The sequence below is a fragment of the Gavialis gangeticus genome, unplaced genomic scaffold (assembly GCF_001723915.1).
Source record: "Gavialis gangeticus isolate Ggan-Ray unplaced genomic scaffold, GavGan_comp1, whole genome shotgun sequence".
Lineage (NCBI taxonomy): Eukaryota > Metazoa > Chordata > Crocodylia > Gavialidae > Gavialis > Gavialis gangeticus.
In genome coordinates this window covers 76,942,550-76,959,195 of record NW_017728994.1, presented here as the reverse complement: position 1 = coordinate 76,959,195, position 16,646 = coordinate 76,942,550, and the positions used below count along the sequence as shown (strand labels likewise).

At 39.9% G+C, this 16,646-nt stretch overlaps 1 protein-coding gene across 2 annotated transcripts in view; it reads left to right on the top strand.

Annotated features, from left to right (window-relative positions):
* STK32C (serine/threonine kinase 32C) overlaps positions 1 to 16,433 on the top strand; it is a 169,454-nt gene extending 153,021 nt beyond the window's left edge. The window contains exons 6-11 of one of the 2 annotated variants that reach the window (XM_019503014.1): positions 672 to 775; positions 892 to 1,008; positions 6,527 to 6,652; positions 6,817 to 6,948; positions 9,001 to 9,068; positions 11,133 to 16,433. In XM_019503014.1, the coding sequence (XP_019358559.1) occupies positions 672 to 775; positions 892 to 1,008; positions 6,527 to 6,652; positions 6,817 to 6,948; positions 9,001 to 9,068; positions 11,133 to 11,271 (686 nt within the window). In that variant the 3' untranslated portion in view covers positions 11,272 to 16,433. Of the gene's footprint in view, positions 1 to 671; positions 776 to 891; positions 1,009 to 6,526; positions 6,653 to 6,816; positions 6,949 to 9,000; positions 9,081 to 11,132 lie in introns of both variants that reach the window. The other variant, XM_019503015.1, reaches the window with a different exon arrangement.
* Positions 16,434 to 16,646: the final 213 nt, after the last annotated feature.

The following is a 16,646-nucleotide window of genomic DNA, read 5'->3' as shown; positions in this document are numbered from 1 at the left end:
CATGATCCCACTGCTTGCGAGCAGCCTCCTGCCAATGCCCCAGTATTGTAATTGACTTCTGTTGTTCTTGTCCTATTGGAACCTATTCCTGAGAGCTGCTGCGTTTGTTCAGTTTCTCTTGACTTTATTAAGGTCTGGGAAAACTCAAAACTCTGTGATCAAAAGGTTTAGTTTCTTATTTGTCATGGAAAGTCCCATTTATGCCTTGAACAGGGACCTGGACTACATGATCTCCTGAGGTGCCTGTCAGCCCTGCTTTCCTACGATCCTATTATTAATGTATAACAATAATTATGGCAGACAAAGTTCTTTGGGTGAATCTGATATATTTTGGTAGACCAGACCAGCCTCTGGCTTCTTTACTTTTCATTCCATCCAGGAAGAGCACACACCAACTGCTGAAACTTCCTTAGCCTGACAAAGGGTTTTTGAACCTGAAAGCTTGCTTAATAATTGTTTTCCAACTATTTAAGTTGGTCTAATAAAAGATATCAGATTCACCCAAAGAACCTTGTCTGCCTATGTCCTTAGACCAACACGGCTACAACCTACATGCCTGTAACAATAATTATAGCAACCATTAACTAACTTTTTCACAAAACATGCAGCTGAAATGGGAATAGATCCTGCAGGCAGTGTATAAGATGTTGTTTTCTTGTCTTTCTGTATAGCTCCAGAGATTTTTCACTCCTTTGTGAATGGTGGGACAGGCTACTCCTTTGAAGTTGATTGGTGGTCATTGGGAGTGATGGCATATGAACTTCTTCGTGGATGGGTGTGGTATTTTTCCTGTTTAATATTCTAGTGATTTCAGAACATTGTTTTCCCCCTAGTGGTCTTCAAAGAAAAGAACAGCCTTTATATTTTCATATTTCGATTTTCTTTCCTCAGAGGCCCTATGACATCCACTCCAGTAACCCTGTAGAGTCTTTAATTCAACTCTTCAGTACTGTGAGTGTTCAGTATACGGCAACATGGTCAAAGGAAATGATTGCTTTATTAAGAAAGGTAAATATTGTTTCTTTTGTATAATTTCAATTGTGTGTTAACTACATGTGTAGGGCTAACTGGGAACTGTCCATTTCTTTCAAGGTATTACCAACTAACCAAACACTGAAATGGAGTCCCTTGTCTATCAGTTCAGTGGTTAGCACAATTTAATTGCTGTGACATATCCTTTGATTAGTCATTTGTTTCTTTAATAGGATGATTATCCCCCTTCTCTTCTGTCTGTTAGCAAATGAAGAGTGGTCCTTGACTGGCTTAAGTGCTACAATCAAATGGTTAAGTAGGTTAAAATAGCTTTAACGTTATATGGAAATGTATTGCTTCCAGTACTCTGGGAGTTGTAGCCGATTGCTGAAATAACTACCTTTCACCACAGAATGACTACAGCATTAAATATATAGGTGTTTGGCAACCCTGCTGTGATAATGTCTTCTCTCTTCAGTTCTGCAACATCAAAGAATCTGCTTTTGGTCTCTAAGTTATGAGAAATGCATTTATTTGTTTCTTGTTTTTGTGCTTTTTTTCTGGAGAGGGGGAGTTACTTTGACATTTTCATTTTATCGCTTATATCTAAGCAGCAAGTGTTGGGTTTGGAGCTGATGTTGACTTTCCAGCTTATTTAAGGATTCCAAAACAGTGGCTGATGAAGACAGTACAAAAGAGATATACATACTGCTGACAGCAAATAAGTGATTCCAATATAAGTTAATGTTGGGTGGAAAATTTACATAATTAGATTTTATTTTAATGAAAAGCAGAATTGTTAGTTATTAGTGCAATACAAGTTTCTCAGCAAGACACAAACGCCACCTACTGGGGTAACTTGGAGAATACAAGCTTTTAAAGAGAACCTTATGTATAGAATTAAAGATCTGTGAGCAGAAACACCAAGATGTCCCACCTCTGCCCCCAGCTACCAAGCAACCAGTAATCAAATGCTTTCTCTTTATAGCCCTCCATGGAACATTACCCCTTCAACAGACCCAATTTTTTTTCAGTAGTGGGTCACTAATAGCTATGTGCACATAAAACCATCATTAAGTTCAATGTAAGTTTCTCATTGGCCCTTCACAAGTACAAGTGGGAGCCATATATGAGGGAGAAATATGGAGGCAGTAGGTGATTCACAGCTCTAGCAAGCTACCACCAGTCATTAGCTCTGTAACTGTTCTGCAGCACAAGTAGGCTATAAATGATATTGCAGTATGGCATACAGATGTTATTGCTTTTTGGGGAGCTAAGGACACTGTTCATTCTGCAGCCACCCAAACCATGCCACAAAAGTAATCATTGTAAACACAGCTTTGAAAATAGTACTGTATAGATGCAGTTCTGCATGTAGCTTGCACTTATTGTAAAGGTGTTAAGATCAAAGGGTTTCAGTCAGCCCATTGTAACAAGAGGGCTAAGGTATACGTATCATTGTGGTGTGAACCAATTTCAGGTGTTCAGTGATCATCATCAGAAAATGGGATTTACATGTTGTAAGTGATGTAAAGGATGGTACAGAGTTGCTTAGGTAAACCATGTCACTTAGCACTGCTGAAGTGTACTACATGTCAAAAGACATCACTTGAAATATGTCATTTAATTTACTTTCAGATGGTAAATGAATGCCCATGTTTTAAAGATGACAACTTTATGGAGTGAAAAGTGCTTTAAGTGACTACTTCATGGATCATCAGGCATTCATTCTCAAGCAGAGAGTCCTTCATAAAATGCCAAGTCAGGGATGGCCAACCTGTGGCATGGACAGCCTGTGTGTGTGGCATGTGACAGATCAGGGAGGGGACAGGCAGCACAGCAAGGGACAGGGAAGGAAGCAGAAGGCAGAGCAGGAGATCAGGCTGGGAGCATAGAACAGGGGACAAAAAGCAGAGCAGCTAATCAGACAGAGGAAGGGGATCTAAGTGACATTCAGGGAGAATGCAGGTCTAATTTGTGGCACTACGCCAAGTAGGTTGACTCCTACTGTGCTAAACAAACTGGTACTCAATACCTTGAGTATGCTTTACACCAAACATTTAAGATAGAGATTGAATAGAGGTAATTCTTCTATGCAGAAACCTTCTGTGCAGGTTTTACTGCATAGGCATTTATACATTGAAGGCATTTTGCATATTGTTTTATCCATATATTGGAAGACCAAAGAACAAAAAATGCATAAGCAGTGCTGCTGAGAACATAGTGAGGAATCTTGTGTGTTTTTACCAGAATCAACCCACCCAATGTGATGTGGATTTATAACATTGCAAGTCAAATATGCAGGACCATTTTCTCAGTCCCAATGAATGATCTAATAATTAAATTACTATTACCAAGGTAAGGCTCTCATCCCCCAGGAGCTCTGCTCTATTGTGGTGGTATCATGATCGTAAGTGTTACTTTTTTGGCTTTCTTAAAACAAGGTGCCACCTAAATGTTATTGCTGTAGTTTACACAAACATCCAGAAGTCCAGATGCTTATCCAAATAACTAACTCATAAATACCTACTCACAAAACTGAATTAGAATGCTGAATGTTACAGCGTTATCTCCCTGTGCTGTCACCTTCTGCATGGGAAAAACGCTGAATGCAAATGTTATCTTTCCCCTGCTTAGAATGCATTGTTCCCTTACTGAAATGGGATTTATTTTTAAAAGGGGAATAACCCACCCACTCTAGCCCAGCATTCTGTCGCATTATTGATATGACTAGCCCATCAGCCATAAACACTTTCAGACCCTAAGCTAGATAGGACTGAAAGCATTCACTGCTATGATTACACAGTACTTGCCATAGGACCATGTTTTCATATATTGGACCTTGTTTTCTCATATTGATACATTTACCTAACTTGAACTGCTTAGATTCAGATTTTCTGTGCCAGTCATCCGCCTCAAGCTGACTTCCTTGAAAAATTTTTAGGCAGAGCTCTTTCTTTGCTTATGCTTGCTTCTTTATTGTTTATGCTTCAGCTCAGAACAAGAGTTTCTCTACAGTTGCTGCTCTGGGCTATTGCGACCAGCTGGGTCTTAGTCTGAGTAAGACAAAGAGTACAGTAAAAACCATTTCCCTGCTTGTAGTTGTTGAGAAAGCTGCCTGATTCAAATGCAAAGGAGACAGAAGACGGACTTGGAGGGGCAAGGAGGCAAATAGTCTGGAGCAATGTGCCTTAAAGGGCGGCAGAAATGGGGCTGGAAGTTCATAGAGGAGTGGGGAATTAGCATAAGGTATGGAGTGTGGGAGTGGGCTAAGACTGGATAAAGAGACAGAAGAGTTTAGGTATAGCTGGACAAGGAAACTTGGACTGGGAGCCAGTGGTGTAGGTGAAAGGAGTTGAGAGGATGGGAAAATAAATCCAATGAGGATTCTGAGCATGGGGGAGAACTGGGACTGGCTGGGTAAAGAGACTGATATGTGGGGAGGACACAGATACACACACTGGGTGAAAAGCATGGAGCAAAACCTGGGACTGGGAACCAATGTGGACAGGGAATGTCCATGGGGTGGGACAAACACAGGCAAGGGTGAGGAAGAAACAAAGATTGGCTGAGGAGCCAGAAGAGGGGTAAGCAGGACAGTGTGGACTAGGGCACTGGAAACAAGAAGCTAGAGGCTCTGGATGCTCAGTGAAGACTGGATCTGGGAGTGGGGGAAAACTGAGACTAGAAGGGTGGGACTGGAATGGGAGGAAACATAATAGCTATGTTATCCCAAAACTCAGGTCCTAGGTGGTTTAAACTAGGGTAAGGACAGACATTACACATAAACCAGTTTACGTGATCAGAAACTGGTTTAAACCTGTAACAGAACAGACACTAAGTACACATAAACCAGCTTGAAAATGGCTGAACCGGTTTGAGATAAACTTGGCTGAATGTAGTATCAGGCTTAATTGATTTGGCTCAAACCAGTTTATGCAATGTCTGTCTCAGACCACTTGCTGGTTTAACTTAAATCGGACTCCCCCAGCATCCCAGCATGCTCTCTGAGCGGGGCAGAGCTCTGCTCCAGTGAACTGGGTTGGCCCCTCCCCCCTGCTCTCTAGCTGGAACAGGGGCAGGGCATGGACAGATGCTGGCCTGCCAAGGCCCCTGAGGCAAATTCCTCCCTTTGTCCCCTCCCTGCATCCTCCACTGGCAAACCCTGGGGACCACAGCTGGGATTTGCCAGCCCCAGCCACACCCCCACAGCTTTCCTGCAGCCAGGCAGAGATGGGGTTAATTCCTTCCTCTGTCCCCTCTCTCCCCCAGAGCCCCTGGGGGTTTGGCTGCAGTCTCTGTGGCTTGCCTGGAGCAGGGATGCACCTGTGAGCCCAGAGCTCAGACCTGCAGGGCCAGACAGAGAGGTGGGAAGTGTTGGCAAAGACCTGACAATCATCGCAGATGCTAGAGAAGTAATTAAGGGAAGTTGCAGATACCAGAATGTGTAAAAACTGTGAATACCTAAACAAAGCCTTTCTGAATGCCTGGCTGTAAGAAGACACTCTGCCCTCAGGCCCTTAGTAAGACCAATTCTTGTCTACCTGGTTTACATTTGAAGTTAGACTAAGTTGTGTATGCTGTGTTTTACTGGGCTGTATCTTAGCTTAGGCAAAGATTTTGGTAGTTCCCTGTTATATGCTTTGCAAATTGCTGTGTTCAATACATGTTTACTCCAGAGAAAGGACTTTTTCTCCATTCCCACTCCTCAGTCTGGCAGCAGCTGCCTGCCCCCCGCAGCTGGTAGCTGGCATCCTGTGTGTTGTGCTAGCCTGGGCTGGTGCCTGGCCATGCCCCCTCCACTCCAGCAGGGAGGGGTGAGAGCCTTGGGGGGGCATCTCTCTTCCCTCCCCCTTGGCAGTGGCTGGCAGGCATGCTCTAGTGCCCCCCAGCTTCTCGCTTGAGCCACTGCAGGCATGTGGCTGCATTTCTTGATTTAACAGAGAGTGTCTGTCCAGTTGTTAATCAGTTTAACCTGCACAGCTTAGACTAACCTGCAAAGAGTGAATCAAATTCAGGCTCAGGCTTTTTGAATGTCTGTCCCAAGCCTAGGTGCCCAAATTTAGTAAATACTTTTGATTTTAATCTCCATGTTTCAGTTGGTCATTTGAAAAATGGGGGGACTATCATGTCCGATCACAGATACTGTAGTGATGATCTCCATAGAAAAGGAAATAGTCTGTATTCAGAGTGGGGTTTGAATTGTGTACTGCAAATAGGGCAGGATCCACCCATTGAGCAATGAGGAAAAAATAAAATATTGGGTAGCTGCTTATTAACTGCCCACTGAATGAGGCATGGTAGGAAGACTTGTATGTGATCACCTAATGATGACTAATGATGGTGAATGAACATTGCACTCTAAACTTTTGACTGCTGGATTTTGCAAATGTAATGATGGTTGATGGTTTTTTCAGCTCTTGTTTTTCTGTGTATACTGAGGTCAGTGTTACCCTGGGAGGGAATTGTGTTTGTAAGTTATCTTGTAGCTTAGGGTGGAAGGCAGATCTTTTTCAATCCAGACCTTCCTTCACTGCAGTGCATGTCATTTCAGCTGTTGACAGTGAACCCGGAGCATCGGTTTTCCAGTCTAACGGACATCCAGACCTCATCCTACTTATCCAGTGTCATCTGGGATGATGTCTGTGAGAAGAAGATGGAGGCTGGCTTTGTTCCTAATGTAAGTAAAGAGCAATGTTTTAATGACTTTTTTGTTTTATCTTATGAAGTATAGTTTTATGTAGTGCTGTGGGTTTCCATGGCAGAGGTAATTCCTAAATGTGCAAGTTGACATGCACTTTTTGCATCAGTCAGAGAGGTAATACCTTTGTCCCATTCTAACAGAAAGGCCGTCTGCATTGTGATCCCACCTTTGAGCTGGAAGAGATGATCCTGGAGTCAAGACCCCTGCATAAAAAGAAAAAAAGACTTGCAAAGAACAAGTCCAGGGATAACAGCAAGGACAGCTCGCAGTCAGTAAGTGCAGCCTTCCTTAGTGGGCCACAACAGTGGGCCACAGGGTGAAGAACTAACTTTGTTTTACTTTGATTTGTTGCAGAAACAATTACTTTGCAAAATGCCTTCTCAAATATATTTACTCCAATAAAAATGCTCAGCTTTGTACACTGACTATCTGATGGCTAGATTCTCCTCTTCCCTGGCAGATCACTTCTTTGCTATTTTGTTCTCCCTAACATGAGATGGGGGGTGGGAATCCAGAGATAGTGGACAAGAGATCTGTTATGCAGATAGATTTCTTTTTTTTAATCACATAAGCCACATTTTCATTTAAAATGTCCTGTTAGGTCCTGTTTCTTTTTTCACATTGGCTTCACACTTCCATTCAATTTTGCAGAGCTAATCTCAACACATCCCCATGTCAGTGAAAAGAGAACTGAATTCTTAATAAATTCAGGTGTATTCCATTCAGATGTATCACTGACAAAGCTGAATACAACAAAGCCTTCCCATATAGCAGAATAACAATCCTGCAGTTTCATTATGCTGCATCTTGTACTGTCTGTTTCTGTCATTAGTAGCCATTATCAGTTTACTTTGGCATCCCATGCTATCACATCAATAATCATATTTATGCACAGGCATAACTACTTTTTTCAAATAGATTCTTCCTGGATGCAAGTCCTGACCCTGTATTATCAGCTGTTTGGAAAAAGCAGGAGGCTTTAAAACAGTCAGCCATAAAAAGTTTCCCAAGCCTCTTCCATAAATACCCAAAAATTTAACCTAAAATCACGCTATGGATTTTTATTGCCTGCCTCAGCTATGTTGTTGAAAAGGAAGCAAATATTTAGGAAGCATCAGTTCTTTCAAAAACCTAGGTTAGATAGTGGATACAAAATCATTTTCATCCCAGGAATCAGAGTTCACACAAAATTCAGATTCCTGATGAAAAGAATATGGTAAAATTCATCCTCTCAGTGATGGATGTTTCCCTGAATAAAACCAATCACATCATTGAACCCAGTAGCTGGCTGATCTGTGGGAAAGCCCAGTATTTGTATGGTATTTTCACATTGGCATTGTCATGCATTTTGAGATCTAAATGGAGACATGAGCATTCTCAATACCTGATCAACAACTGCAATGCTCTTTGTATCTTAGTTTCAGAGTACCAAAATAGGGCACATTTTTAAGTCCTTTATTTAAAAGGATGCCAATTATCTTACAAACAAACAGCATTAGGAAGTAGCCCTTAGAATTCTGCTTGCCTTGTTGGCTGAGTCAATTAGCAGCAATAGATCATTTCCTCACTGAGCAGTTGCTAACATTACAATCAATGAAGGTTACTGTAAAAGACCGGAAGAATAATTCAGGAAGCCCCAAAACAAAACCAGAATAAGCAAACTTAAAATAACTTTCAGAGGTTTTCATTACTAAGGAAGTTTGAGGCACGCTGTGTCAGGATGTTTCATGATTTGCAGCACAATAACGCACAATAACGCCCAATATTGTGCTGATTTGCAGGACAATAACACACTTTTCATAGCTCTCAGGGCTGTAATAGATAAGAAATTGTCCTGAACCTGGGATCCTTTACTCCCTGTGCATATCAACACTACATATGATATGTATGCATATATACTATACGCACAGAGAGAGAGTGCAAGCAAGCTTTTAAAGTATTATAGAATCCTTTAAGGTGGAAGTTACCTTGGTGAAATTTTCCCCTGGGCATAGGACAATTTAAAAGTCCATGTACCTCATAAATCCTGCATAAATTCTGTTTGTGTAGGCCACCTGCACCAGACTGCATTTCATTGGATTGCTCATATAGTAAAGGCCTATAAAGATTAAATGTGTTTCAGGAAAATTACTGCAGAAGTGAAAACAGGACACAGAGGAAAAAAACCTAAGAAATGAAGATGCAAGCTTAATTTAGGCTGAAATTCCTGGTAGCTGAGTGTGTGACATGAACATATAACTTGGCAGAGCAATAGTGCAGAAAACACAAGGATAAAAAGGTGCTGGATTCTCATATGTATGATCTGTTTGTTCCTTTTTACTCAGGAAAATGACTATCTTCAGGAATGCCTTGAAGCTATCCAGCAAGACTTTGTCATTTTTAACAGAGAGAAGTGAGTGAGGGGGTATGTTTTTAGGAGAAAAGAGCGTGTTTTGTTTTGTTTTGTTTTTACTTAGCTGTGTTGGGATTTACAAGAATGAAATATTGTTCCTGGAAGCCATAAATGTGAATATCATGTCACAAGCTCAGTTCTAATTTACTGATTTCACTAAAGCAGGTTCATTGATTAAAACCTCTTACTTAGAAGAGGTAGCTAAAAAAATCCAGAAAGTTTCACTGATTATTAAATGGTCTGATTAAATCAAGTATACAATACACAGAAGGTGCTGACAGAAGTGACGACACACTATTGACCCCTTGAAAGTGCTGTACAGCCAGGCCCTGACAGAAGTGCACAGCTGCAGAGCACTTTAAAAGTGTCCAATAGCACGACAAATTAACCGTCATTTAAAGAGGGTTCAGATGAAGGTGCTCCAAAGCAGAGTGCCTTCATTAACTTCTGTCTGTCCCTGCACATGATCCCCAGTGCTGTCTGCAGGATGGGAGGAGAGAGAAGGGAGGGGAGGAAGCTAAGGGCTGGGGTTTACCCAGTCTGTGCTGGAGGGGCAGGTGGATTGGAGCCCTCCACCTTGGAGCTGGGGGTGGGGGGGCAGAGCTAGTGGGGAGAGGCCACAGGCAGGCAGTTCCTCCTGGATCAGCTCCAAAGTGGAGCTTGATCACCCACCCCCTAACTCAACAACAAACATCTGTTGGATCGGGGGGTTGGTTCTAACACATGGCACCTTCTGTGAAGTGCCATGAATTGGAGCAGAGAGCTGCACATCTGTCAGTGCCCAGAGAGAGATGGGGATAGATTTGGGAACATTGCCAGCAGATTGAGGGAAGTAATTATTCTCCTCTCTTCTCCAGATGTGGTGAGGCCACATCTGGAGAAGAAAAGACTGAGGGAGGATTTTATAGCAGCCTTTAACTACCTGAAGGGTGGTTCCAAAGAGGATGGAGCTGGACTGTCCTCAGCGGTGGCAGATGACAGAATGAGGAGCAGTGGTCTCAAGTTCCAGCAAGGGAAGTTTAGGTTAGATATTAGGAAAAAACTCTCTCACTAATAGGATAGTAAAACACTGGAACAGGTTACCCAAAGAGGTTGTGGAATCTCCATTCTTGGAGGTTTTTAAGACCAAGTAGACAAAGGCTTGGCTGGGTTGATCTAGTTAGGGATGGTCCTGCTTTGAGCAGGGGGTTGGACTAGATGACTTCCTGAGGTCCCTTCCAACCTTAATTTTCTATGATTCTGTGATAAGAATATCTAGAAGATTCAGGAATAAATTTATAATCCTCTCCCGTCCCTTTATAATCCCCTCCCAACTGTGTTCTTTGAGAATACTGTGCTGAAAGTGAAAAAAATATAGTAAGTTACTGTCCAGGCTCAACAGTGGGTGAGTAAAAACACTAGAATTGAAAAGCAGCTTCTTCCTGTTGGGTGGCATTTTTGCTGTTAAATGAAACAAATTAATGGAAGGCAGAGCTCTCTAAGGTAGGAGGAAACAAAATCCCCCTTGCATAAACTGAGATGGTGATGAGCCCCCAGCAAGTTAATATATTTTCCTTTATATCCTGTACAGAACCATATATGCCCTTATATTTAAAACAACAAGCTGTACTGTACATGATTTGTTAATTCTCTAAAAACAAGATTATAGTTCAAAGGCAACACCTTATATAGAAATGTTAGGATATGTTAGAACAACCTCAAGTATATACAGGTGGTGCTAAAGTGATATTGTAGCCATGATAGTCCAGGAATTATGCTAGAGACAAGGATTTTTTGGGTTGATATATTTGATTGGACTAATTGCACAGTTGGGATAGAGAAGCCTCTTTCAAGTATACAAAAAATATAGACAACTTCATTCAGCATTTGTTTCACTGGCATTTCAGCCATTACCAAGAATTATATACCTTTGTATACTAAATATAAGTTTTTCAAAATGGGACCCTCCTCCCATTTAGGTGGTATCTAGTCTCAGCTCCTCTAGCTTTGTGGGAAGGGTGCAGTTTTCATGAGTCCCTGGTACTTGGAGGAATTCCTATAATGTGTTTCCTATATTCTGGACAGGCTGAAGAAGAGTCAAGAACAGATGAATGAGTCTGTTTCTCCTCCTGAAACTACTGATGAAGCTGAGACAGAAGCTGAATCTGAGAATTCCAATTTAAATATGTGCAGCTCAGTATGCTCTTCTACAGGCAGCAGCTAGGACTACAGCTTCAAGGCAAAGGGCCAAAAGTCCGTGCATCTCTTAAATAAATCATTCTCAGGTTGCATTGATTACTATGTGCTGTATGCCGAGTACTTCAATTGAAAAAAAGTCACAGAATCAATATCCTAAAGCTGTAGCAGAGCAGATAGTTCTTTAAGAACTGAATTCATGGGTTAAACTGATTGCCAGTTCTGAACACTGGGTACTTACTATGGGGAAAGATATGTGCTATGCAACACCTTGGAAAAAAAGTTCAATTTCTTTCTTGTTTCTTTTTTAATGGCAGATCACTGACTCAGTTGTCGAGTAGTAAGATAACATCCCAGATCCTTGGATACAAATCAAGGAACATGTGGTGCAAGAGTGTGTGTGTGTGTGTGTGTGTGTGTGTGTGTGTGTAAGGGAAGGATTGCAGAGATCATGCAAATTTCACATTTGCAGTCCCACAGTGCAAAGACTTCAGTATATAGAACTGGTCCCTTGTGTAAATTAGAGCAGTCCAAGGGCTTCTCTAATTTATGACAAGTGTAAACAGCCTCAAGAGATTGAAGAGCAGAGGATCACGCAGGATAAGTCACATCCCTGTTCCTTAGCCTTATGCAGAAGCATACTGCCAACTCACTACAACCGCATCCTTCTGGGGCTGGACATTAGTTTTACAAACAGGGTCTGTTAACAGTGTGAAACAAAGCAGCAGCACAAGACCAGGGAATCTGGCCTCAAATATTTGATCTATTCTTGTGGAGATGGACAACTGCAAGCAAAGGAATTAGAAACAACAAAGATTTTCTCAACTCATTGAGGTTAGTAGGGCATACCTTGTATTGGACTTACAGTTTTACTGGAGCCATATAATGCTGCTCAGTTATGGATGAAAGAGGGGGATATGTTTAACCCTTCTCTTTATTTTATTCTAAGTGTAAAGTAAAAGTACTGTACATAAACTACTGGGACCTGTCTTAGCTTCTCATTAAGACAGGCGTTCTTTTAATTTTTCTCCAGCTGTGGATATTGCCTTTCTCATTGTTCCAGAAGCCTTTTCTATGTTAGTGGCTTAATCTACTACAGAGTGGCTTTAGGTTGCTATTACTGTAATAGTACCAAATCAGTTCTATTATATCCTGCAATTATTGTGGTGTACATAGTTCTCATAGCTGCATTGACCTATCCAAATCAATTTGTTACCAGACATTAAAAGAGGTTGCCAAGTTTGCATCACTGTTGCATATTCATGGAGCAAAATGGGTGTAGAATGTTTTTAACAGATATTGACTCTTTCAAGGCAATTTCTGCTGTCTCACTGTATAGTTTTAAATTTCCATGAATGAAATACAAAAGGTATAGCCAGTATAGAGCAATTTTATATGTTAGATGACAAGACATACTTACCTTCCCACAGTTTTATGTGGAAATTAGTAAGTGCTAAAAATTGTGCAGAACCAAATTTTCATAAAAATCTTGAAAAATGAGTTCAAGTGTGCAGGCACAACTTGTAGGGAAAAAAGCCAAAGCTTTTATACCAGTTGCACAGTTATTTTTAGGATGCAGCCAGGTAAATGGCTTGTCCTGTTAGTAAATAAACTGTAGAAGATGATAGTTCTTGCTAGAGTTGTGAACATCCACATTCCATCATACACAGAACAAATCAGAGCTGGGAGAGCTTGAATAGGCCCTTACTCTGGAGCCAGCTCTTTACAGATAATGAACACTGACCAACTATGTTAATGTTCCTAGATCTTACTATCCACTATCCCTGCTCTAACAACAGACTGAAGTAGGGAATTGGCATAAGTCTAAATAAATACCTCCCTCCTCCCTACAGCTGCAGAAGAACACTTACATCCCTAGCTTTGAGTCACAAACTTCATTAAAACAAAGGAGAGTTTCCTTTTCCTCCTGCCTTTGAGAAACATGAAAATGAGTTCAAAGGCTCATAATGTTGTCTTAGATCCAAGCCATAGTTTGCTTTAGTCTCTCTCGGTTTCCCTCTGATTCTTCCCAGGGAAAGGGAAAAATAAGATAGAACATTTTTAGAGAATCAAACCCAACAATAATCAGCCCTCCCTTTACAAAATAGCATCTCTTGACTCATCCCCATTCAGACCACTGAATCAAAATGCTCCTCACTTGTAGTACTGGAGATGTACTACTTCTTGCATTTGAATAAAAAAATCTGATAAACTCTGATGTAAATAGATGTGAACATGCCTCTCAACCTGCCAAGATTCAAATGGGGAACACATGGAACAAAGATGCAAAATGAAAGACACAAAATTGTCTGTGAAGGAAACAAACATTTTGAGATTTATTCTGTTGGTATAAGTGGCTTTTTCAGAAGCCTCAGTTTCCCTCCTCTTTATTGCTCATGTAAATAATTTTCAACAATAAAAGTGATGGGACATTAAAATTGTGAGGAACATGGGTCATGCTGAGACTAGATGAGTTACTTGTGAGATGTGGATGCACTCCTAACAAGTGAATGTCAGCAACCTCTCAGTTCAAGAGGATCTCTGTCAGTCTCATCAGAATGTATGTAATAGAAAATGCAGTCTAACATTCACTGCTGTATTTGGGGCATGATGTCAATAGTGCCTGAAGTCCAAGTTGCAGTGAATAGGGATGAAATGTTTGTTTCTCGGTTCATTTTTCCTTGTCTGTTGTTCATTTACTTCCTCTTTTTGTCGCTTACTTTGCCATACTAATTCAGCAGAATGTCCTCAGCAGTACTGAACATAGACCAGCAAAGCTAAATGAGGGCATCTCATTATCAAGGCTTCTAGGATCAAATCATTAGGGGCCAAATCTGGCTGCTTGAAGGCACTACTGAAGTGCAAGATATTATTTCCTAAGGAAACAAGATTTGGAAAACTTGTTCACACATGATTTCTGCCTCACCTACCTGTATTTCTACGTCTTAATCTATAAGAAGCAAACAACAACATGACAACAAGAGACTTTTAGAATCATTGTACTGTGCATTAGAAACACCAGGAGTACAATATAATTCAAGTACTCATTTTCATCTTAAATAATGCATGCAAATGTACCTCACTAATACCAATCTGGGGAATAGGTTTTATTGATGCCTATTTATGCATATTCCCCAGAGAAGAGATAACAAGAATATGGTAACTGTACAAAGACAAATGGTAAGACATGGATGAAGATTTGCTTTATTGTTAAAGAAAAAAAGATGGGTTTCTTAATATAATGGGCCAAATTCATCAGTGATGTAACTCCATTGAATGTGGCTGTTTTATATTTGTGTGTTTATATTTGCTTTAGGAGAAAATGTGTGAAAGGATGTTAGACTTTATGCACTTCAGCATACTGTACCAGTTCTCCTCTCTGATGTTTATGGGGTACACAGCGTTTGAGGTGTGGTAGGCTTTATAATAAATATATTGTGAAAATTTCAATGTTGCCTCTTTACTTGACTAGGCTGCGTTGTCCTGGTTCCTATGTTCCTTTGATGAGTCTTTGATTCAAACTGTGGACAAAGTGAGCATGACCCAATGCCCATTAAAATCTGAGTCCTTTTACTAATTTTATTGGGCATTAGATCAGACCTTGTTTGTCTCAGTTTATTTCATTCATGTCCTGTGCAAAACTGTATTTGATACATATAAAACTTTTGAGGGCAATAGGATTTTTTCTCTGTTCACCTATTTCATTCACGCCATTTTCCTAACATTACCATTTACCGAGTTTTATTTCTTTGGGGTTTAGGAGTTTAATGCACAGTCTGTGATTTGGTAAATTTCCATATTTTTTAAGTTTAAAGTTGTCTCTTATTTCTGGCATAGACCCACAATGTGTACAAGCAAGTAGGAGAAGAATACAGACTCCCAGTTCTGGCAGCCAGCAAATGTTTACTACCTTGAGACACTGAAGTCATATATTCTAACCCTAATGCTAGAAGAAATGATTCTTAGACCTACTGGGGTACTAGGAAAATGGAGATAACATGTTTTACACATGTGTTCTAGGATCTCTGTGGTGTAAGAAGATTTAACATCTGTAACTGTGTGGTTATAGCACAATCCTGAATTTCTTAAATCTCATTAAAAATCCACTGAAGTCGGTGTGAATTTTGGAGTACAGGAAAGAGGAGATAAACAGTAAGTGAACAGTAAAAGCCTACTACTGGAAACACTCTTAACATGGAACTTTATTTGAAATAAAGTATGAAACAAAGTATACCACACACATCTGATTATACTAGTAACAAAAATAAAATTAAACATCTACTTTGCTCAATCCAAAGTGTGAAACAAATGACTTCAAGCAATTTTAAAGCTCAATTTTAATTTGTTAATGAGTTTGTTCCTGTTTTAAAAAGCAGTGTTGGTTTGATTATTTATTAACTATTTCTCTTTTTACAGTAGGTCTCATCATTTTTGAGCCTGATCCTGCATTTAGTCCACAATTCACGGTGAATTTCATGGAGGACAATAGTTATAAATCTTCATAGTGTAGGGCTTGACATAAATTAATGACAAATTTTGCTGTTTTTTATTCCTGAGTACCACAGTACTGAACTTGACCTGCCAAAAAAAAATAATTCAAATATTGTCTGTATTAATAATTCTCTGTAGAATGGTTTTCTACAATGTCTTTTTGGTTTTCCACAGCTATTTCCCTTGTAATGTCATTTGTAGTCTGTTACTCTCAAGTCCTTGCTATAATATAAATAACACTTTTTTCCTTGTTACATTACAAATTTCTGAAAATATTAAAAAAAAAACCCCTTTCATTGAACTTACCTGACTTCACTGGGGATTTTGCACATGAAAGGAATGCAGGACCAGGCCTTAATGGTTCCTTTGTTACCAATTACTTATTGGTCTATTCCTTGCCACAGAGTAAACAAAGGTAATAAAATAAAAGGTAGAAACATGTATGACAAACTTGATTTAGGACAGTGCTGAAATCCTGCTGCCTTGCAGGTTACTTTAAAAAAATCATACCAGTATAAATCAGATCTGTAAGTATATCCTTGTATTCTATGTTAATACATTTCTGTAATTTTTATTGCATGAAAAGAGAACCATATTATACAAAAAAGAATATAAGTTATGGCAATATATTTGTGTTTTTGCAGATACTGCCAAGAAGCCATTGCATTTGTGGCGTAATAAATGTGTATTTTTAAAATACCTGAAATATTTACAGTCATTTCTATGTTTGTTGATCAATAGAAGCAAATGAAAGTCTGAAAAAAAGCCAGATAGTGGTCATGTTCCTTGTTTACATAGTCAAAGGCTGACGATTTTTAGGGATTAGGTACGATAGCCAGAACATATGATAAACCTGTTACATACCCTTTATTAGGCTCATGAAAAATCTAGAGACCTAGGCAACATCATTTT